The sequence below is a fragment of the Bos indicus genome, chromosome 4 (genome assembly GCF_029378745.1).
Source record: "Bos indicus isolate NIAB-ARS_2022 breed Sahiwal x Tharparkar chromosome 4, NIAB-ARS_B.indTharparkar_mat_pri_1.0, whole genome shotgun sequence".
In the NCBI taxonomy this organism is placed as follows: Eukaryota; Metazoa; Chordata; class Mammalia; order Artiodactyla; family Bovidae; genus Bos; species Bos indicus.
The window spans coordinates 94,078,181-94,102,457 of record NC_091763.1 but is presented as its reverse complement, the minus strand read 5'-3'; the positions used below and the strand labels follow the sequence as shown (position 1 = coordinate 94,102,457).

Genomic DNA, 24,277 nt, shown 5'->3' with positions numbered 1-24,277 from the left:
AACCTTGGGGGGAAAGGTGAGCACAAACTTACTCTGCTCAAGAGGAGCTCCAGGTCCAGAAGCCAAAAGATGTCAAACCAGGGCTGTCACTTGGCACCATTTTGGAGCCACTTTTTGAACCTATGTGGTCAGGGGCGGGTTCAGAAGCCCTCTGAAGCTCCAGAAGGAGGAGGGAATGGAGAAGAAGTCAGAAAGGGAGCGGTGGATTTATGAAGGAGCAGATGGCAAAATGCCCAGAGAGAAACTCAGTAAAAATGTGAACATACCTTCACCGCAAAGATGGACCCTATGACATCCTTAAAACAATACCAGAAAAGGGAATTCCCTGGCGATCCAGTGGTTAGAACTCCATGCTTCCACTGCAGGGGCCACAGTTTCGATCACTGGTTGGGGAACTAAGATCCTGCATGCCATGCATGACCAAATAAATAAATAAATATTAATAAAATTAAAAATACCCCGAAAGTGAATGCTTTTCTTCTTATATGACTTACAGCATATAAGGAGTGGGGCAATGGGAGACTGATATTAATAATACCACCAGTAATATCGTCACACTTATAATCATGAAAAGCAATTTATAGTTTACAAGGGGCTTTCACATTAATCTTTTCCATTGATTCCACCAACCCACTCAAGTGGGTAGGGCATTATGAGCCACATTTTACAGATGAGAAAACTGAGGCTCAGGGAGGATATAAGCAATTAACTGAGGCATAATTATGGTCTGGGGAGGGGCAGGTTTGTCCTAAGTAACCCAGAGCTAAGATGCTTACTATGAAGGGTGATTCCTTTTCAAGGATTGCTCAGAGGCTAAATGCATTCTTAGGTAGAGCAGCCCCACCTTCCCTAGAGTGATCCAAGCAAGCCTCTCTAATCACTCCCCTGATGATTTTTACTTAGTACTTAGGTCACAGCAGCATAACATCTGTGAAGATTAAAGCATCAGGGAAAATGTCTAGATCCACCCTATGCCCTTCTTTCTCAAATGTTCTACCTTTGACCAGCTCTTAGGAAAAAATACCTTCAGGTCCTCTATAAGCTTGCTAACTTGATCTCAGGTGGGGAAGAAAACATCCTTATTTACATAGGACATTATGGAAGCACAGGACCCACCTAGAGGGTCAGGCAGGTGTTTTGATAGTGCTGATGCCTATTGGAATCTTCCAGCAGTGGTTCTCAAACTTTGGCCTGCATCAGCATCATCTGGGGAGATTGTTAAAGACTTGGATGTCCAAGCCCCATCCCAGACCTTTGGAATCAGAATCCCCATGGGTGGGCTCTGGACATTTGTGAGCTTAACAAGCTCCCCAGGTGATTCTGAAGCACACCAAAGCTTGGGAATCACTCAGGTGAAGGGGAACAGGGAACCAGGTGGGGAGGGGAGGGAGCAGCAACGGGAGCCTGGAGAGCCTAAAGGAGACACAGTCATGAACAATTCCCTGCTCTAGCCTTATCTCCCTTTAACAAAGTGGTCAAATAAAGGGGGTTAGAAATCTCGTCATTCAAACATGTGTTCCTTCTGACAGAACTGCAATGTGCAATAGGAAAGAGCAATACAGCCCTTTTAAAAGCAATTAAAATAGCCTGTATTTGTCAGACAGAATAGAGGTGACCAGGCACTGCGGAGAGTGAGAAATAAGTAAGAAATGATTGTTTGATGGATACAGAGTTTCTGTTTAGAGTGATAGTTCTGGAGATAGGTAGTGATGATGATTGTAGTACACTGTGAATGTACTTAATACCATTGAATTTTACATTTTAAAATGGTTAAAATGGCAAATTTTGTGTTATGTATAATTAACACACACACACAACAATAACGGGTCTTTTGGGGGATGAAATGATAGGCACACACAACATTCAATTTTAAGTGCTGCTGCTCCAGGTTCACGTGTGTGTGTGTATGTTTATGTGTGTGTGCATGCGAGCGTGCATAGGAGGTTACATAAGGGGACCCAACTCACAGCACGTGGTTTGACAGACTACAAGCGTGTTCATGGGGACAAGGGAATAGATAAAAATTTTGAAAATAGATGGCAGCGAAAATGTGATATAAATACAGGAGCTGCCTGGAACACTCCTTCCTGGCCCCTTTGCCTGGTTGACTCCAGGATTCCACATCAGTTCTTTTGGAGTGCCTTGTAGAGCCGCTGCTGCTAAGTCGCTTCAGTCGTGTCCGACTCTGTGCGACCCCATAGACTCCCCCGTCCCTGGGATTCTCCAGGCAAGAACACTGGAGTGGGTTGCCATTTCCTTCTCCAATGCACGAAAGTGAAAAGTGAAAGTCAAGTCGCTTAGTCGTGTCCGACTCCTAGCGATCCCATGGACTGCAGCCCACCAGGCCCCTCTGTCCATGGGATTTTCCAGGCAATAGTACTAGAGTGGGTTGCCATTGCCTTCTCCGCCTTGTAGAGCTGTGTCTCTCAAACTTTACTGCACAAAGGAATCACCGGGGGACCTTGTTAAACTGCAAATTCTAATTCAGTAGGTCTGAGGTGAAGCTCTAGCCTGTGTTTCTAACAAGTTCCCAGGTGATGCTGACAGTCTAGATCTAGACCACACTGGGAGGGCTGTGTAAATTTAAAGTTCACCATGATATCCTTATGTCCACCAGAGTGATTACCACACAATGGGTGATCAATAAATGCTTACTGAATGAATGATGAAGTTATAGGTTTGCTCTAGGAGTTTGGAAGGCAGAACAAACTGTCCTAAACAACAGTATATTTGGGGTACTTCTGCTTCTTTCAGTCATTCACTTTGTGAAATCACCTCATACTGTGTAGATTAGAGATGTTACAACCAAATTGCCATCATGCTGTCTCAACTCTAATCATTGAAAAAATGACCCTATACACATGAAGGATAGCAAACCCTGATTTGCAAGCTTGAAGAAGCCTGGCTATTCTCTCCTTTCAAGGTGGGAGCAGAGGGCAGGGAACCTGCTGGTTTAGGAATTTCTAGATTTTGGTGCCTCTTTGGGTTAATTGCCACCTTGGCTTCCTTAAATCAAATAAACAGACTTTTTAACAGTGTATGTGGGAAGGAGGTTCATTACCCTGAAACATGAATATGATGATACTGCCATTATTTAACCATTATCGTTTTTGATGATGACAACGACGCTGACAGTTGAGCGATTAAGTGTGTGAGGGAGTTGGGGGAGGGGGCAGAAAGCCGGGCAGGCAGGAAAAAGAGGAACTACAACTCCCAGAATCCCCTGCTAAAGCCCACGCCTCCGCCGCCGCGGCACCCCACCCCTTTCGCCAGCTGGGCCCGCCCCGCCGATGACGTCACAGAGGTGACGTCACGGCGCCCAGAGCGAGGCTGGGGTAGAGAGGCCGATTGAGCAGGAGTCGTCCGCTTGTCGTGGAGGCGGCTTGGGAGCCGGCGAGAGGGTGAGCGGGCGAGCAGGCGAGAGAGCTAGAGCAGGCAGGAGGGAGCGACGCGCGGCGCAGAGGAGCGCCAGGTCCGGGCCGCGGCGGAACCCACAGCCGGAGAGGGGCAGCCCGAGCCGTGCGCCGCGGGGTCCCCACCCCCACTCGGCCGGACAGTGCCCGGTGTTCCCCCCCGTGCGGGGGGCGGCGGCGGCGGCGGCGGCTGACGGGACCAAACAGGACCGCGGGGGTGTTGCCACCTCCATCGAGGAGCCGGCGCGGCCGCGGGCTCCTCAGAGCCGGGGCCCGGGGCCCGTGACAGGCGGGCTGAGGAAGGGCGAGAGGCGGCGGCGGCGCAGGCGACGGGGAGGCAGCGGCGACACCATGTCATCCCCTAGTCCGGGCAAGAGGCGGATGGACACGGACGTGGTCAAGCTGTATCCTTCGTGGAGGGGGAGGAATTCGGGTTCTACGTGGGGGACGATATGGGGATGCCCGGGGCACCCCCTGAAACCTAAGCAGGGGCCCAGTGGCACTCCAGCCCACTGTCCAAGGCTTCCTCCCACCCCTCCCTCCTCCCAGTGCCTACGGAGGCTCCTTGGCACCTCCCAGGAGCCGAGATCCTTCTCAGCTCCCCCTTTATCTGCAGCACCCCGAAATGTGCGTTGTTCCACGCTCTTTCCGCACCCCTAGTCCCCGTGACTTTTCTCCACGACGTTTGGACTCCCAAATGGGTCTTTTTTTTTTTTTTGCAGTACCAGCCCTCTCTCTTCACCACCAAGCCCACCTTCTTTTTCCTGTTTGCTCGCTCTGAATTTGGGGACTCGAGATAGAAATTCCCTAGAGCGAAGCCTTTCTCCTTTTCTTGAGATGTTTTCATTCCCTCCTCTCACAGTGCTTCTTGAACTGGGGTAACTCAAGTGACCTCCTTTATCCCTAATTCCTTTCTATATTAGGAAGAGAGTAGTCTGCTCAGTGCCCCCCTCTTGTATTAAAGAGCTCTGAATATTTTAGATCAGCTACCCCTATTAAGCTTTCTGGTCCTTAGAAGAACCCCACTCTTTTCTTCCTACCGACAAAGCCTATCCCACCCATAGTATGTGGTGAGGACCCCCAGGCCCTCCAGCAAGCCACCCTCCATATTGTGGCTATGACAGCTGAGGGGGAAGGAGAAAAAGAGGATCTCCTTGACCAAATAGCCCCTGCACTAGCCAGTTAAGCAAACTCCCTGTATGAGAATAAGGTGCTCATAATAACTGCCCTGTTCTTGCCAAGTGACACCCTTTATTTTCCTACTCCCCCCACCCCCAACTTTATGTACTTTGGAGGTAGCAGTGGGAAAGCTCTAACTGATAAGAGTCCTTCAGGCAGTGGTTTTGGTTGGAGTCCAGACCGATTATTTCATGACCAGCTAGAGAAATTCGCGAAGGTTCCTGTGACAAATCGAGACATATTTTGAGGGGTAATTTAGAGAGTGGTGAGAGAGAGGAGCCCAGGGTTCCAAAAGACTAAATCCCTCGGAAGAGGGGGAACCCAGGGCTGGAGAGTGGTAGTGTGTGAAACGCAGTTTAAAAAGTCCTGTCTCCTGCTTCTGTTTCTCCTTTACCCCCATCCCCCCACCATTTCCCCCTGTTGCTGGGTTTTGTTTATATAACTCAAGTTGTTTGGCTAGATTCTTCAGGTGAATTCCTTCTTTCTTCCTTTTATTGTTACTGTTTTTGATTGGATGTTTTACCCGTTTGTAGAGATCGATGATTATTGTTGAACAGTCACTTAAACAATTCGCTGAAGTTTTAAAAAAGTAGTTTTTTTCATTTGGTTTAGAAGTGGGGGATGGAAGGGAAGTTGCCTGGGCAAGTGATTCTTCTCCCCCACCCCCCCCCAACTCCATAATCTTTTCAGGAATAAGATGTTTTTCTCTTCACCCAGGAAAACTTGATTAGAAATTAGAAACAGTACATGAACGTCTCAGTTTAGGGTTAGAAGTTTAGAATTTGGGGGAGGTGGGAGTGGGAATTAGAGGAGCAAGTAATAAAGTATATATTATGTACCAAATATATGTTTAGGCACAAGTGAAACTGACTCTTTATGAGCTGTTTGTGGCTATGATTGAGTTTTGTAAATGTGTGAATGATAGCCGTAATGTTGGCTTTTCATAAGGTGGCAGGAAAACTTGTAACTATGGCTGTGTGTACATTTTACACAAAGCAGTTTCGGGTTTTATTTTTGTTTAGAAACTAGGAAATGACATGGTGGCAGAATCTTGAGTTATTTTTATCTTGAATTGAGACTTACTGTCACACCTAATGCAAATTTCTGCCTAATGTTTAATTGGGATGGGGGTGAGAGAGAATTCCAGCTGTCTTTGATCAGTGTCAGATTCTCAGATTATATACTTCCATATATTTTTTTAGAAGGCTGAGGATAAAGAGGGTGAGGCCTTACTTGACCTGATGCCTTTTCCATACAGTGCCTTTTGTTCATTTAGTAGTTGTGGCATCTAGAATGATTACCGTATTTAGGAGTCGGGGTGTGGGGGGTGGAGAGGGGGAAGAAAACAGACAAAGAACAGCAGGGTGTCTTTCTTTTTTTTCTTCCCCTAAGTGGCTTATTTCATAGCTTATTTTTAGTAGAAGATGAAGAAAGGCAAAGATGCATTGGCCTTCTGTTCTTTCCCCACCTTCCTCCTTTCTGACAAAAGAAAGCAGAGGCGCTTTAAAATTGTACATGTCTGAGATAGGAGGACAACAGTCTCGGGATTTAAAAGCCAGAGGTTATCTTTGTTTCATGTTTGTTATTTTCTGGTCTGAGTTAAATTTTTTGTATTTCCTTTTGTTGTGCATGTGTGTTGGGGTGGGTGTGTGAGAGATTTTGTGGCCTCGTTTCTCTGTTGAATTCACATTAGTAGGCCCAAATGGAGACAACAGTTTTTTGAGCAAGGTATATTTACCGTGAAATTTAAGCAAGGTGTATTTACCAGAACACTGCTAAAATGAATACAATTGTGTGAAACAGTCGAGGGTTGAAAATGAAAGATGGTGTGGAGGAAGTAGGAAAGGTCTGGAGGAATGTACTTGCTTTCTGCCCCTCAGTGCCCCTTTGATTTCTTTGGTGTGTAGGCTGATAGCTGGTTTTGTTGAAATCTCCTGTTTCAGCCCATTTTTGGATGTCTCCTGAGCATAATTATGCCACCAGGATTTACAGCCTGGCAGGGAATCTATATAGTAGGAAAGTAGTGCGTGGGGGTAGGGAAAGAAGAGGATGTGTAACTAATTGGCCACTGCCTTCCAGCACCTCGTTAGGTCCTTTCAGAGACACCGTCTCTGGTTGTTGTTTGGAGTCGGTTATATTTCTTTTGTGACGGGTTGGTAGGAGGAGAGCTGACTTCGAAGTTATGGAGGGAGTGAGTGTTTTGCACCAATGCACTTAATAGTCTGCTGGGCGATTATGTTCTGAAACTCTGACTCATTCATTGTTTCTCTTCTGATCCTTTGCTGAGGGTTGTGCAAACCTCTCCAGGAGCCTAGAAACTGATGTACATGACTTGGGCCCTGTAGGAATGTGTCCCAATCAAAAAACTTGCAAAAAGCCCAAATCCTGTGGAATGGTGGTTGAATAATAGTGTTGCCATTTGTTTTGCAAAGTGAGGTGGGTGGGTGATACTGTGCTGTTCTCAGCCTGGCAAGCTTTGAGGTTTCTATCTCGAACCGGCTGATTATTTAGATTGTCTGAGACCTGGGACTCTGGTGACCTTAAAGCGTGATTTGCCCTAAAGGAATATCGGTTTAAGTTCTCCTGGGTAGAGGAACAAACAAGCTCAGATTACATGGGTTTCCTTGTTGGTGGGGGTTACTCGTCTCACCCTGTTGCACAGCCTGGTGATCCTTTTATCTGTGAACCAGTGGCCCCTGCTGAAGGCTGGAACTGCTTGTTTTGGAAAAGCCTATGCAGGCAAAAGGCCGTAGGCACAGCTCCTCACAGCTTATTGGCTGCTCTGTTACTACCCGGAAAAGGAGGAGGGGCGGAGCTACCAAACAGCTGATGGGAATGTGTGACCAGTGTGTTTATATACAAAAGAAGTTGGGGCTGGGGAGGCCTTGTGAGTGGTGTCACAGGATCAAGTGTATTTTCAAGGGGTAAAAAGAGGAGAGGAAAACCTGACCTGTTAAGAGTACAAGAAATATTCAGGGTTAAATCAGAAAAGTGGATTGATGGTAACGAGAACTTGGCAAGCACTGTGTTTGTTACTGGTGTGAAATTTTGGAACTTAATTTTATAATACCAAGAGTTTTCAAAGAGTCCCTTTTTCAGAGGGAGTGTGGTAGCTAAAAACGGATAGTCACGACTTTAAATGTAATTAACCGACTCCTGCAGGGATTCAAAAGTATGGTAGAAAAGTAAGCTTCCCTTGTAAAAGCTTTAAGAGCAGTGATCAGAAAGGGCCAGTGTCCTATACTAAATTCATTATCAGCATTAGTGAATCTTATAGAATCCTAGTTGTCTGCCTTAGGGTTTCAGAAGCTTTCAGTAACAGGTTCATCCCCTCAGTCATTTCTGCACTTTTCTCACGCCAGCCTTGGGGCTAGATGCTGGGGGTTTCGTAGTGAAAAATTTGGTGTGTGCTTATGTAACTAAAACAAAAAAAATCAAAGTATGTGTTGTGTTATAGCAAGTGAGGACTGTATGTGTCACCTTTTTTTTTTAAATTTTAATAACTCATATTTACTTTCAGAATTGACTTTTCAAGGAATAGAAAGTTTAAAGCGAATTTTATATGATGGGATATATGGGGATCTCTCTCCCTGTTATTTAAAAGATTGATGTTAAAAACTGAAAAACAAATATTAAAATGTGTAGCCATTTGTCTTCAACTTGGGTGTTTTGCTGTTGATCCATAGTTATTCTGTCCCTAAGTTAGTAGTGTTTGTTGCTCTTTTATTTGTGCTAAAAGTGTAGACGGTTCTATTATCTTTTAACTAACTCCAGTGTCATTGGAAAAGTGTGGTTTGCCTTTTACTTCCTGTGATCTCTGTTTTAGTGAGATGAAAAGATGGAAGGTGGAACAGTTTTATGGTCTTCAAGCTAAAAGTTAAAGCTTTGGCAACTCTCAGTGTTCTGAATTTGTCTTCTCTGCCTAGATTTTGGTGACAAATATAACATACTGGCACTTTGGTTAAGCAGGAACCTGCATGAGTAAGCATTCACAGCTTCAGAACATCTGATTCCTGCACTGCAGTTCTAGTAAATTACACACAAGCCTAAAAATTCAGCTTTTAGGGGAAAACAATCTTTGCAGATGTGACCCATAAAAATCCCTTACCTGTTTGAGTGTGTTAAAGGAACCTGGATTTGTTGGTTTTCTAGTATTGTGCAGTTTCCCCAGCACCTTGACCTGTACATATCTACATATATTATAGATATATAATTATATGTAATTTAGTATCTTGTCTCAGTCTTACCAGATTTTAATGGTTCCAAGAATCACTGGATTTTTTTGGCATATGATTCAGACCTGCGAAAGTGCTTATAGTGGAATAGCTTTTTAACTGTAGACCTGCAGTGTACATTTTAGTAAAATACTTAAATGAAAAAACTTTAATTGGATTATACGAGTAGTAAGATAATTGAGGAAAATACAGGTTACAAAAAGGGAAAGAAAACCATCTCCCATAAGCCTATCCTTTAAATAAATACTGGTTCTCAAACTTCAGTGTGATCTTAACGACTTGGTGGTGGTGGTGGTTTAGTCGCTAGGTCGCGTCTGACTCTTGGGATCCCATGGATTGTAGCCCGCCAGGCTCCTCTGTCCATGGCATTCTCCAGGCAAGAAAACTGGAGTGTGTTGCCATTTCCTTCTCCAGGAGATCTTCCTGACCCAGGAATCAAACTCAGGTCTCCTGCATTGGAGGCAGTTTCTTTACCGACTGAGCCATGGGGGAAGCCTACTTGGAGGGTTTGTTAAAATGGGTCCCACCGCTGAAATAGTGTGATTCACTCAGTCTAGAGTGGGGCCTGTGAACATACATTTCTGAGAAGTTCCCAGATGATGGTGATGCTGTTCTGTCCAGCAACCACAGTTTGAGAACCATTGTCCTGAAATGTTAACATTATATAGTTTTTTCTTATCAGTGCTTCCCCCCCCCACCCAGGATATATTATTTTCAATCTGTTGATCATACTGTATGTGCCATGTTTTTGCTTAATATTTTTGCAGCTGTTTTTCCCATTTATAAATATCGGATATAATAGCTCATGTAATGGGCTATTATAAGAGCTAAACCATGACCTAAAGCATGCCTGTGCCATTGATTTAATTCTTTGCCTTTTTCCTGTGATAAATAAGATTGAAATTAACATGCATAAGGCTTTTCTTACATTTTTGGATTATTTCTCTTTTCTAGAAATGATATTCTAGATCAGAGAAGGTAAGCTTTTGAGTTAGAATATTTATTTAAAATCTTGAGGTCCCACACCCAGTGGATTCTCACTTTGTTATATTGTGTTTTAGCTGGTGTCCTTTCAGCACTGAAGCAGTCAGCCTGGCATAGTAATGAAAAATGAGTTCTGATCTCTTTGTTTAAACTTTCATGTTGTTTTGTGTGTGTTTGAAAATAGTGATTCTTACATTAGGGATACTTTTGTATTTCTCAAAGTGCCTTCTCTGAGTTGGTAGGTTGCACATAATATATTCATGAGCTGTCTGAGTGGTAAGAGCTGTAGAGTTTTGGTGACTTGATTATTTTTCCTTTTGTTTTTTATTGAGGTATAATTGACATAAAATAACTATACATGTTTAAAGTGATAGATTTGGTAGGTTTTCACATAAGTATCACTCATGAAGCCCATTGCCACAGTCAAGATCGTGAACATACTCATTTTCCCACAGTTTCTCTTGTCACTGTAGATTATTTTGCATTTTCTAGAATTTTATATGAATGGAATCATATACTGTATTGTGTGAATTCTTTCCTCATATTTTTTAGATCCCCCCCTTGTTATCATGTAGTTGTTTTTTTTAAACCACTGAGTAGTATTTCACTGTATGGCTGTACCATAATTTGTTTATGCGTTCACCCCTTTGTGGACATTTGGGTTGTTTTCCGCTTGGGGTTATTACAAGTAAAGCTGCTCTGGACATATGCTTCCTTTTCTTTTGGGTAAATATATTAGAGTGGAATAGCTGGATCATGTGGTAGATACAGATTTAACTTTATAATAGGTTGCTTGAATTTAAAAACGTAAATGAGGATGGTTGTGGCATTGAACTCTTGTTTCAGTTGTGTGTTTTAAAGGAGTCCCATTAAATAACATAAGTCTAAACACTGACTTCTGACCTAACTGTCAAAGCTAGTTCTGTGGCTGCCCTTCCCTTTCCCTCATTCAAAGTTAGTTAAATTTTCGTTGTGAAATATTTTTGTTTTGTGGCCCTTTGAAATGGTACTTCAAGAAATATGGTCACAAATAACTTTTATTTTTGCATTTGCTAATAAGACTGTATTTTTGTGAGATGGTAAGCACCCTCTTTGTTGATGGTACCTTTTTCTTGCTTTTTGTAAAGTATTGATAAGAATTTTTTTAACATTAGTTTTACTTAGCACCTCCAGTTTACAAATAATCACATAGGACCCTGTTAAGGTCTAAATTGGTCATATGGACTGTGTATGCGTTTAGTCGCTCAGTGGCGTCAGACTCTTTGTGACTGCATGGACTGCAGCTCACCAGGCTCCTCTGTCCATGAACTTTTCCAGGCAAGAATACTGGAGTGGGTTACCATTTCCTACTCCAGGAGACCTCGACCCAGGGATTGAACCTGCATCTCCTGCATTGGCAGGTGGATTCTTTACCAGTAGCGCCACCTGGGAAGCCCCTTCCTATGGACTAAAAACTCAGATAAAAAGAACCAAGAGGAACCTAGTGGCAGAACTGGAAACAGATTCTAAGAGGGTATCCCTTAATATGTTTTCCTGGAATCTTTTTTTAAAAAGTTAATATTTAGCAAAATAGTGGGGTTTTTTGTTTTGCTTTTTAAGTTCTGGCATCCTATATAAGTGATTTGATAAGTTAATTAATAGACATTGCTATAATAATAAATCAAATGTTGCTTTACTAGCACATTTTTATACATTACCAACGTTTGAATGTATACTAGTTTATATGCATGTTGCTTAAAAAATTAACATCTTAGCTGCTGACAACTGGAATTTTTAGCTTGGCTAACAAGAATAAAGACAGCCTGTTTTATGTTGGAGTCAGTGACAGTTTATTCACTGGGTGGACTTTGGTTCAGTCCTCAAACATGAGGATGGTGCTCTGAGCATATATGTTAGTATTATTTCCAGATTGCCAAAGTGTAATTTAAGTGCAATGTAGAAATCTATGGAAACACAGGCAAGTCAGTGTGTACTTTTGATAGGCTATTGTTACCTTGGTAATTCTCAGGTGTATGAGAAGAATTGTTATATTTTTATGGGGGTGGAAATGGCAACCCACTCCAGTATTCTTGCTTGGAGAATCCCATGGACAGAGGAGCCTGGCAGGCTACAGTCCCCAGGGTCGCAAAGAGTTGGACACGACTGAGCGACTTCACTTCACTTCACTTCATGGTTATTATAATTTCTTCTCTGTACCTCATCGGATGCTTGGGAACCTGGCAGGTTGTTCGCAGGCTGGTGCCTGTGGTGGCACCTGCCCATGCCCGACAGAACCCAAATCCTTAAGACCCAGGTGGTGGAAAGTCCCACGGGGCAGTTACATGCTCATGAGGGGTGAAGGATCCTTTCCGCCTTACCCTGCCTTTTAGGTATCTGGGGCATCAAGTGGGTGGTTTGAATAGGTGCTTACTGATCTTTTGACCTGTCCCGCAGAGCAGCCAGGAGGCATAGGAAAGCCATGTGATGTGAAGACGCTTGGCTGCACTTTGTCAGGACAGGCATGACTGGTGGGTCTGTCTTTGGGCTCTCAAAAGATACCTGGGCTGTTGCACTTGGAGGAACCATATTTAGGGATTCAGAATATTATTTAATTGATAGGAAATTGAATTGATAGGAAATGGAATGGCTTTGTTCAGCTTCCTGGTTTCCAACTTGTAAACCACTTTTAAGAAGGCGTATTATGTATCAGAGTAAGAGATACTCCCTATATGAGAAATTGTTATTAATATTGTAAATTGTGCATTTTGGCTTTAGTATTAGGCAGAATGTTTCTTTTTCTGTGTATTATGTTTTTATCATGCATGCTTTTCAAGGCTTCTTGGATGATAAAATCTTAGTTGATCAGTAATATAAACAGAAAATTAGATACAGTGTGTGCCTGGTTCATGTTACTTCAGAAGCAATTGGGTTACTACTCAGCTTAGTAAATATAGATTTAGTTGTTTCATTCAGATGGTTCAGTATAACTTTGGTTATCTGAATTTTGCTTTTTAATCAGTTGACTTTCTGTTGTGTAGATTAATTTGAAGGATTGATTAGTTCAAAGATTTGAGTAAACCTTTCTGTTGTAGTGTCTGTCTGTAGAAAGTTGACTTGGTGAGAACTGTGTTCATAAGAGATCACTAGGTATAATATAGTTAGATACATTGTTTTATGGTTTTACAGACTACTGAATGTTTAGTACCCTTTTGCTAATCTATTAATCTAAATCTGTAAATAAATTAATAAGTCTCCTTGGCAACAAAGCTTGAAACTAGGTCATACTTTTTATTTCATTCCAAAGGAAAGAGACTGAATTTGCTTTTTTCACTAACAAATGGTCACCTTGAGAGTCCTACAAGTGGGATTTGGAACTTGGTCACATTGTTAATGCAGATTAAGGCTCCGACAATGAAATCATCCCATGAATTTCTTGTACATTTTGGGTCTTTATTACAAACTTACATGAAATGGATAAAAACAGAAGAGAAATGCATTTTAAATGCTTGTGGTGTTTTCTTATGAGAGGAGTTTTAACTGTTTATCTTAATTTGGTGACCCATCTCAATGTTGCTTTTGAGTATATTTAAGTAAGTATATTAAAATGTAGAACATAATGTGTATTTGGTAACAGAATCACTGATCTTGACAACTTGATTTTGGCATTATTAGCATCTGTTGATTTTACCAATTAATTCATTCAGTTCACCAGAGCCACCACCATCTTGATAATAAGAAAAAAACAAACCCTGTATTTTGCTTTTCTATTCATTTGTATCCTCAGAAATTAAAAGACATAATACTTTTCTTTTAAGTCAGGTTTATTTTATGAATGGAAGGAGGAGAGGAAGTAGACCTTTAAGTGTGTTCTTTAGTCTAATTACCTGGATTGCTGCCCATTTCTTCTGGTAGTGAAGAAAGGCCACCCTTGAATGCTGCCTTTGATTATCAAAAGATGTATATTTGAGTATACCTGTATTGACTCATTCACCTTCTTGTGAACATTTACTTGCTTTTTTCTTTCTATAGGCTCTTAGAGTAGACAGATTCTATCAATCTTTGAGTAATTAACGTGGCTTTTCCTTTGTTTGAGTTTTAGCCAAGAGTTTTATAATATGTTAACAATGACATATCGGGAAGACTATTGGTGACTCAAAAAGACTAAATTCTTTTCATATATTTCATTCTGTATGTCTGTTTTCTATTAGTGTGCCTCTCTTATACTGTGACTAATTTCTAGAAATCAGACAAAAGAGTTGAATGTACTGGCAGGAAAATACACAAATAAACCTTTGGAGAGAAGGTATTTCCTTAATTAAAAGTAGAAGTAAAGTCAGATTATTTTTTCTAGAAGTTAGAAACTCAGAATATGCTTGGCCTATTTCACTTTGTGCAATTTGGCATTTATTTATCAAACTTGAACTTACTTATGCTAAAAACATATAGTAGTAGTTTACAACTTTGATACCCATTCTCCAAAGGTAAAAATAGGCTGTGCCTTAGATTTGCCCTAACTCTGTTCAGTGAAGTTGAGACATGGTGGAACTTGGCACCTGAATCTTGAGTTCTTACACTTTAAAGATCTTCATCTCTCATCGCTATAGAGAATTTGGTTTTTCTAACTGGTTTTATGCAATCTGGCCAGTGTTGGAGATTGAAGAGCTGCTATTTTCTTTAAGTCCTCAAGGTAGGGAGTCTAGAGGTCTCTCTCAGCATCCTCCTGTGCTCTTCAGGCAAGGTATATGGGAGTCTCCTGCCCCTTGGGAGCTTACTCCCAGGTTTAAATTTTAGCCCTTTTACATTTTTTTCTTTTTTGGCCACACCACACAGACATGCGGGACCTTAGTTCCCCAACCAGGGATCAAACCCATGCCCCATGCAGTGAAAGCATGGAATCCTAACCACTGAACCTCCAGGGGGTTCCCCCCTTTGCATCTTGTAACTCAAAGAATGACTAACAAAATACCTATCTACTTGTGCTTATTCTCCATTTTGGGGGTTGATCTGATCTGTGTGCTTAAGCCTTTGAACTGGATTATCTTAGTTGACAAGAGATACATGTCTTATCTTTCTGCTTAATGGGAAATAGAAATCTTTTTTATAGAATCAAAAATTAGTGTATGATTTATGCTTTTAAATTGGGGCTTATTATTTGAAAGAATTGGGAAAAATGTAACAGTTTTAGTCTGTCAGTTCTGGCTGGTTTAGTTCTCACATGTCATTCTTAGAGTGTTTTGTCAGCTCTGATGAAGTTTGATGGCATTTTATTATTTGAAGTTAAATTTTAGTAGATGTTACACTTTCATAGATATTTTAACCTGTTCTACTTGGAGTAAACTTGGAATGCAGATAATAGTATTACAGAGCCCTTTTTAAATATGAGGGCTCCTTGTAATTGAAAGTTGAAAGTAACAATTGTATTCTTTTTAGGGAATATCATTTGTGGCCTTAGGTAACACTTTGAGAAATACTAATGCTTGGCTGTACTACTTCAGATTTGGAGAGTAAACTCTGGTAACTTTGTTTTTGTTATTGATAGAAAAAATAGAACCCAAAGTTGATATAGGAATCTGTTTTTCATCTGTGACTTATAAAATCAGTTTTGCTACTTATAGTCACATTTATTACGTGAAAAATAGAGTTAAAGCTGTATATAGCCCAATGCGTCAGTTAATCCTATTTATGAATGTATCATAAAGAAAAAAATTTACTTAAATAGCTTTTAATATAAATGTTCTGATATCTCTTTATAACAGTAGATTAGATGGCATTGAATTTGGTATTCTTGAGATGTCTGAATTGTATGTGCCCTGTCAATAATTTTAGAAGAAAGTAAGCCTTGTAAAAGTACCTGATTTATGGAAGCTTTTATCAAGATAGAATGGCAGCATGCTGTTCCTTTCAAAATTTTATGTATTTAATTACCTGAATTATATTTCAGGTTTTAAAAGGTAAACTTAGGGAATGTGGGTATAATTGAGTAAAAGAATATGCCCAGCCGCAACAGGATCCCATAAGAGTTTGAGACAGTTCAGTATTTAAGCATCTAAATATTTTTTTACCTTTGTCCTTTTTTTTTTTCAGATCATAGTTTAAATTTTGACACAGAGATATTTCTGTTATAATGCCACAAATGCATTACTGAAATACCTTGCATTCTGCAAAATCATGAAGTGGAAATAATAGTGCTTAGACACCTTTATGTCTTAATACTCTCCAGATATTGAAGATATATCTGTTGAAGAAAATTTAATTGCCAGCATTTTTATTGATATTTAAACTGAGTGTCTGTAGTGATTCAGTTTTGCTTTGTGTTATGGTAATTTTAATTATTAGTCTCAAGATGGTCAAGGATGTACAAACACTTTAGATGCTTAATTTTTTAAAAGTTGGGGTGATTTTAACAGAAGTCTTGGGATGTAAGCTGCCCTTCTTATTTTCTACTCATTTGCCTTAATGTTTTGATAGCTTTTATTTTTAAAGATAAACTTATAATTTTAGATTTACAGTACTTTACAGGTACTGCAAAGATCAGAGAGTTCTTATGCCCCACCTAATTCTCATTACCCCTGTGTTATTTATGTTACTGAGGCACGTGTTTCAAAACTAAGAAATCAGTGTTGGTATGTTACTATAAACTAAACTCCAGGCTTTATTCAGATTTCACCGGTTTTTCCATGAACATGTTTTTTCTGTTGCAGGTTTTCCGTGTTAGTGGTCACGTCTCCTTAGCCTTCTCTAGTCTGTGACAGTTTCTCTTTGTTTTGCGTGACCTTGACTGTTCTGGAGCACTGGTCAGGCAGTTTTTGGAGTGCTCAATTCCAGTCTATCTGATTTTTTTCCCCCTCATGATTAGGCCTCATAATAGTGAGGTATTAAAATTTAGCCAAACTTCTTGTGGGTATTGGAAAGAATACTGCAGAGATGAAGTGCCCTTTTTATCACAAGTGGGGTGTGTATTGGGGGGAGTACCTATGTCCTCGTAACCTCACCGGTGATGTTAACTTTGATCCACTTGGCTTAGGTTGCACTTGCCAAGTTTCTCCACTGTAAAGTTACTGTTTTTCCCTTCTGTGTTCTGTTCTTCAAAAGCTAGTAATCAAGTGTGAAAGTGAAAGTTGCTCAGCCGTGTCCGACTTTTTGCGACCCCATGGAGAATGCAATGCATGGAATTCTCCAGGCCAGAATACTGGAGTGGGCAGCCTTTCCCTTCTCCAGGGGATCTTCCCAACCCAGGGATCAAACCAGGTCTCCCGCATTGCAGGTTGATTCTTTACCAGCTGAACCACAAGGGAAGCCCAAGAATACTGGAGTGGATAGCCTATCCCTTCTCCAGCTGGTCTTCTCAACCCAGGAATTGAACCAGGGTCTCCTGCATTGCAGGCAGATTCTTTACCAAGTGTTAGCTGACTTGCATGGAGAAAGCAATGGCACCCCACTCCAGTACTCTTGCCTGGAAAATCCCATGGACGGAGGAGCCTGGTAGGCTGCAGTCCATGGGGTCGCAAAGAGTCGGACACGACTGAGTGATTTCACTTTCACTTTTCAGTTTCATGCATTGGAGAAGGAAATGGCAACCCACTCCATTGTGCTTGCCTGAAGAATCCCAGGGACGGGGGAGCCTGGTGGGCTGCTGTCTATGGAGTCGCACAGAGTCGGACATGACTGAAGCGACGTAGCAGCAGCAGCAGCAGCTGACTGTCAAGGAGGCCAGAGGAGGTAGGCTTCACCTCCCGGAGGGAGTAATTGTTTTTGACTTCTGATTGTAACACAGTAGTGCATTAATCTTAGTTATTAGTGGATTTTGTACAGAACTTACTCTTGAGTGTAAATGGTACTGCCTTTTTTTAAAAATGGGATGTAGATATATGAGAATGTGGTCTTGGAGCACACAGATTTAGTGTGTTTGGTTATTTAGCAATTTGCATGGCAAATTTACCTTTCAGCATTTGGCTGTTTTTAGATCTAGAATAACATGTGGAAATGAAGATAAACTTAGGATGAGTTGCAACCTTAGTGTTAGTTAAAACCTTATAGTTCAAGAAATTCTATCATCTTGAGTTTTAGATCAGAAAGAGAACTTGGGTGTGAGATAGTGATAAAAGTTATTACATTCTGTATATCTTTCTGTTATTAACTAGTTATGTAGTTAACTTATAACAGAAAAAAATATATTATTAGCTGTGAATTCTAGCAAAGGGTCCTTATTTTGACCCATTGAAACATTTTATTCTATCTTAAAGGGGTGTATTTTTCACCATTTCAATATCTTTTTCTCTTGTTTTTTAGGCAGTTCTATTTGTAGTTTCAATGAAAACTTTGATATAATTATAGTTGACAGTTTTAACCCAGGAATTCAATTATTATGTAAAGATAAACTGCATAGAACTTCTTGAGAATTTTCAAAGCAAGTCTTCTTTAATTAAGAGAACTTGTTTACTCTGACAGTTTTTGGTGTATTTTATTTTGACTCTTCTTTTTTTGCTGTTTTCTCCTTTCTCCCTAGGAATAACACTGATTTTCATATGATAAAAGTCTTAAAGTATTTACAATACATCGTTTTCTTGAGCAGAGTATATTTATAGTTGAGGTTATTGGGTAGGTGACTTCTGAAAAAGTAATAATGAGATATTAAAATTTGACCAAACCCATTTGATTTCTAGGCTCAAAAGTTAAGCTAAAATATTTAGCTCTCAGGGGCTTCCTTGAAGATAGTGAGGAAGAACAGTAGAAACTGAATGTTAATGGTAAATATCTTGCTAGTTATAAATATTATAATATTTGTAGTGGTAATAAATTGTTTAAGACTGTAGAGAATAGTTCAGAATTTGTGTTTTCAACTCATGAGGACACCTGGGTTTTTGGTATGTAAGTCAGAAGTGTTTGTAACCAGCTGTTTATTGTTTTAGTAACTCTGGTGGTGCATTTTTAGACCTTTGACCTCACGCCAGCACCTGCTTGTCACGCCAGTGCTAAGAGTCAGTGGTGTAGCGCTTAGTGACATCTTACTGGTTTGATGACTCTGGGCAGATGTTCAGCTGGTTTTTTCTTTTGTACTCCTTTTTTCTTTGCTCACTTTCTCAAGTTTGAGTACCCTGGAAGGCCTTTTTTTTTTTTTTTAAGTTAGTTTGTTTGTTTATTCATTCATTTTGGTCATGCTGAGTGGCTTGTGGGATCTTAGTTTCCTGACCAGGAATTGAACCCTCACCCTTGGCAGTGAAGGTGCAGAGTCCCAACCACTGGACCAGCAGGGAATTCCCAAGAATACTTTTTTAGAGCAGTTTTAGGTTCACAGCAAAATTGAAGGGAAGGTACAAAGATTTCCTGTATCCCCTTGCCCCACTCATAAACAGCCTCCCCTCTACCAGTATCCCCTTCCAGAGTGGGGCATTTGTTACAGTTGATGAGCCTACACTGACACATCATTATCACCCGGAGTCCAAAGTTTATACTAGGGTGCACTCAGTGTTGTGCATCTGTGGGTTTGGACATGTGTATAACAACATGTATCTGTCACTGTGGTATCATACAGAGTATTTGCACTGTCCTAAAAATTCTCTTACCTTGGCCACCTCATGCGAAGAGTTGACTCATTGGAAAAGACTCTGATGCAGGGAGGGATTGAGGGCAGGAGGAGAAGGGGACAACAGAGGATGAGATGGCTGGATGGCATCACCGACTCGATGAATGTGAGTCTGGGTGAACTCCGGGAGTTGGTGATGGACGGGGAGGCCTGGCGTGCTGTGATTCATGGGGTCGCAAAGAGTCGGACACGACTGAGCGACTGAACTGAACTGAAAAATTCTCTGTGCTCTTCCTGTTCACTCTTCCCTTCCCTATCACAGCCCCTGGCAAGTCCTTATCTTTTTTACAGTCTTAGTTTTATCTTTTCCAGAATCATACAGTAGGTAGGCTTTTCAGATTGGCTTACTTCACCTAACAATTTGCATTTAAGTTTCCTTCATGTCTTTTTTTGGCCCAATAACCGTTTCTTTTTAGAGGTGAATAATAATCCGTTGTCTAGATGTGCCACAGTTTATCCATTCACCTTGGTGAGCCATTTTTTTGTGACCAGAGCTAATAATAACTCTTTTAATTGTTTTTCCAGATTTGCTTTTGTGCTTAAAAACAATAACAACAAAAAATTAGTAGCAAGTAGCTGAATTTTATACAGCTGCCCTGTTCTATCCTCAGTTCTACCTTTCTTATCCCCTGATACTTGTTTTATAATGTGCTACTTCTCATTCTAGTCTGTTTCACATTTAGTCTGTTAGAAGCCTTGTGTTTTGAGATGTTATGACCCACTTTTTATGAGCTGCACAGATTGGTTGAAAGTGCTGAGATGATAGCATTAAGTCCTTCTAGTGACAGGTCTGGAGCCTGTGAGAGTTTCTTATGCTTCCGTCCCTTCTAGCACATATTCAGCTTTGCATATGAAGTAGGTGCTCAGGAAACACCTGCTCAATGAATTCTGATAAATAATATACCACAGGTTTCCACCAAGTCCTCGCTTAGATCAGTTTTAGACTAAACATTGTTTCTCCAAAGAAGCAATATGGAAATCTCGAGGAGAGAGGCGGATCCCCCTAACTTGAAGAGGACTGGAGTTCCTTTACGTGCAGGAGCCATTTGCCGTTTCTGCACATTGTTCATTTGTCCACATGTAATATGTATTTGTGTTCTGAGATTGTCCCAAATGGTAATACTTTCGTTTATTAAATGGCATTTTCAGGGGAGTTCTTCTTAAAGATTCTTTGATTGCTGGTTTTATTTAAGATCAAGGGAAATTTTTAAGATTGGGAAAAGAAACAGCTGAAACTTTGGTTATTCCATTTGTAAAATTGAATACCTTAAACTCATCATATCATTTAGCTTATTAATACTCTCATTTTGTACTTTATAAACTGTTTCACGTTCTCCCTTACAAATTAGTAGTTCTAGAGATGACTTTTACTGTCTTAATATTTGATACCGTGAACTTATTGGTCTGTTCAGGATTTCATTGAGGACCTTCATTTTGTATTTATTTTTACCTTTTACCCATACTCTGTGAGGAAAGAGAAGATTTTAAGAAGTGCTTTAACAGCTCACACATGCTATAAAAGTTATACGTGGCCTATTTTTAGTTAGGCAGAATCATGGAAGGAATACTTTGTAATAGGTGGATTTTAAAAGAATACTTTTTATTGAAGTATAGTTGATTTAAAATGTTGTGTTAGTTTCTGTTATACAGCAGAGTGATTCAGTTACATATTATGTGTGTGTGTGCTTTTTCATATTCTTTTCCGTTATGGTTTATCCCAAGGTACTGAATATAGTTTTCCATGCTCTACATAGAACCTCGTTGTTTATCCATACTATATATTGATATGGTAGTTTGTATCTGCTAATCCCAAGCTCCTAATCTGTCCCTTTCCCCTTGGGTAACCTTGTTTTCTATGCCTGTGAGTCTGTTTCTGTTTTGGAAATAAGTTTGTTTGTGTCACACTTTAGATTCCACCTGTTAAGTGATGTCATGTATGCGTACATGTCTTAGTGTCATTCTTCTTCTGTATGATGATCCCTAGGTCCATCCATGTTGTTGCAAATGTCATTCCATTCTTTTTTGTGGCTGAGTAGTAGTGTATTATGTGTGCCACATCTTTATCCATTCATCTGTCACTGGGTGTTTGCTTCCATGTCTTTGTTATAGTGAGATATTTAAAATCTCATTTTGCAAATGCAGAACTTTAATGATATGTTTAAACTGTATATACACATGAGTATACTTTTTTCTTTCTGTGTGCATGCACAGGCTCTTAGGGAAGAACAAATTTTTGCTCCTTAGGTTTTTGGTAAGTTCTTCAGTCGTTTGAATTCTCTAATGCAGAGGTTCCAGAGTTGCCTGCAGGCCCCTGGGGATCCCCAGGATACTTTTAGGGAGATGATAAAGCAAAAACTTGTTTCATAGTTACATTAATTTTTTTCCCCTTTTCTGCTTTTTTTCAGTAGTGATATTTTGTACTGATGATGCAAGGCCAAAACCAATAATGGATTAAACTATGAAAGCCTTGGGACTTCTCTAGCGATCCAGTGGGGCACAGATTCAGTCCCTGGTGGAGAAACTAAGATCTTGCAGGCCACAAGCCACCAGCCCCCCACCCCCCACCCCACCACAAAGTACACCATCGAACCCGTAGCACACCAAAACCATATTAGTGGTTGTCATATTTTTTGCCACCATACATCTACAGTTTTTAAAAAAGGCAGTTTCACTTGAACATGCTCTTGATAAGGAGTAACTTATCAAGACAGGTACTCGAAATCTTGACAATTACTCAGAATTTTAATTCTCAAGTACCTGTCTCCTTACTATATTCTGTGTGTTAAAATGGGGAGCACTTTTCCTGCATACTGAAAGTATGGTGGTGGTTTCCAGAAAAAGCACATAGGTGACTTGCTGGCCAAACTAGCTGCTTTTTTTTTTTTTTTTTTATTAATGGAACACCATTTGAACTTGAAAGTGTGACTGGCTGACAAACTGGTTATTCAGACTTTGATGTGTGGCAGATGTTTTCTCACAAAGGAACAAAGTGAGCCCATCACTTTAAGCAAAACTGATAATGTATGTTGCCAGTGATAATAATATAAGCTTTAAAGTGAATATCAGAATTTGGAAAAACTTTTATCTGCACCACATGCTTGACAGTTGTCTAATACCTAGACATTTCTGATGAGATCAGTGATGATAGTAATGTGATTTTTTTGATGTTGTGTAATGAAATGTGTCAGTGTTGGGAAGATTTATAGAAGTCAGTAAACTAGTATTTTCTAAATGGCATGATAGGAAGTCATGTGTTGGGTAAAAGATTTGTTTAAAATACAAGGTAGAGCAGTGGGTTGTAATGTAACTATGAAAATTTCATTTGTACTATTTCAGATTCCACATTGCAGGTAGCCTTTAGGAATCTACCACTTGTTAAGTTTCGGTGTGATACCAGAATGTTCAGAATTTTCTGAAAAATCTGTTAAACTACTCTTCTGTCTCCTAACTACATTTGAAACATATTGTACAAAGTTGAATGCAGAAGCAAATTTGAGAATCCAGCTCACTTCTATTAAGCCAGACATTAAAGAGATTTGCTAAATTGTTTTTTTTTGAAATGTTTTTCCATAAACATGTTAACATGCATAAGATTTATTAGTACTTTTAAATGGATTAATGTTTAAACATTTTTCAGTGATAAATATCAATAGATATATATACCAAAAAAGCTCTTTGGGGTCATCAATCTTTTTTTAATTAAAAAAAATTTTTCAGTTTCTTGCCTGCGCTGAGTCTTCGTTGCTGTACACAGGCTTTTTCGAGTTGTGTTACATGGGCTTCTCTTGTTGCAGAGCATGGGCTCTGGGGTGCACAGACGTTCGTATTTGCATCAGGCAGGCTCAGTAGTTGTGGCACACAGGCTTAGTTGCTCTGTGGCATGTGAAATTTTCTGGGACCAGGGATCAAACCTGTATCCCCTGCTTTGGCAGGCAGATTCTTGACACTGAACCACCAGGGAAGTCCAGGGTCATCAATTTTATAAGTGAAAAGGGTGCTAAGACCAAAAAGTTTGAGAACTGCCACTCTAACAAACGTATGTCAATAGAGAAGTTGTCATGTTATTATAAAGCCTGGGATGCGCTTTATTTGTACCTAGCATAGCGTTGGCAAAATAGTAGGTTCTTTAATAACATATTTGAATCAGATTGAATTGAATTATACAGTAAACCATGTAAATACACATTTACCCAAGAAGGAAAATAGGTGTGTGAAGATTGCAAGTGTTTTTATATTAGTAAAGAATGCCAGGTTTACACCATGTTTCATAGATTCTAAGGCATTTTTTTCCCCTTAACATCTCTGAGACGTCTTAGAGTTGGTTGTGAGTCAGTTTGTCAGCTCTTTTCTCTCTTGGTGTGTCATAGATGTCATGAAATAAGATAGAGCTTGTGTGGGGATGAGGAAACACACTGGATAGCAGTTTACTTCTTGGGCTTCAGGGTATGATGCATTAAATGTTTTTTATCAGGCACCGAGTTGACAATGGGCAGTTGACAGTGGGTCCATTGTCAGAATATTCCATTCGTAAAGCACGTATCTTTATTCCAGGCTGGAAGACTATAATCCTTGAATTCAGGCTTTTAAAATAAAATGTAAGACATGATGTTAATTTTGTTTTTTATATATAAAGCTTTTTGTTTTTCTATTTAATCATAATGTTGGACCACAGTGGTGAGTAGTGAGTTATTTCCATTTCTGTTGTAAAGCAGGCTTTGGAAGGTTTTACTGTGTAGCTCTTAGAAAATGAATGAAGGAGAGTAGCAGAATTGAGGTTTTTTTTAAAAATTTTTTTCTTCTAATTAAAAATTTTAATCTATTTACTGAAGCTTGAGGAAATTTACAAGTTTACTTTTGGCACCTTTTTTTTTTTTAATCGACATTTATTTATTTATTGGCTATGC

At 40.1% G+C, this 24,277-nt stretch overlaps 1 protein-coding gene across 1 annotated transcript in view; it reads left to right on the top strand.

The window, feature by feature from the left end:
* Positions 1-3,302: 3,302 nt before the first annotated feature.
* Positions 3,303-24,277, top strand: part of UBE2H (ubiquitin conjugating enzyme E2 H) — a 102,238-nt gene continuing 81,263 nt past the window's right edge. The window contains exon 1 of the mRNA XM_019959075.2: positions 3,303-3,817. Within this exon, the coding sequence (XP_019814634.2) occupies positions 3,765-3,817 (53 nt within the window). The 5' untranslated portion in view covers positions 3,303-3,764. The remainder of the gene's footprint in view (positions 3,818-24,277) is intronic.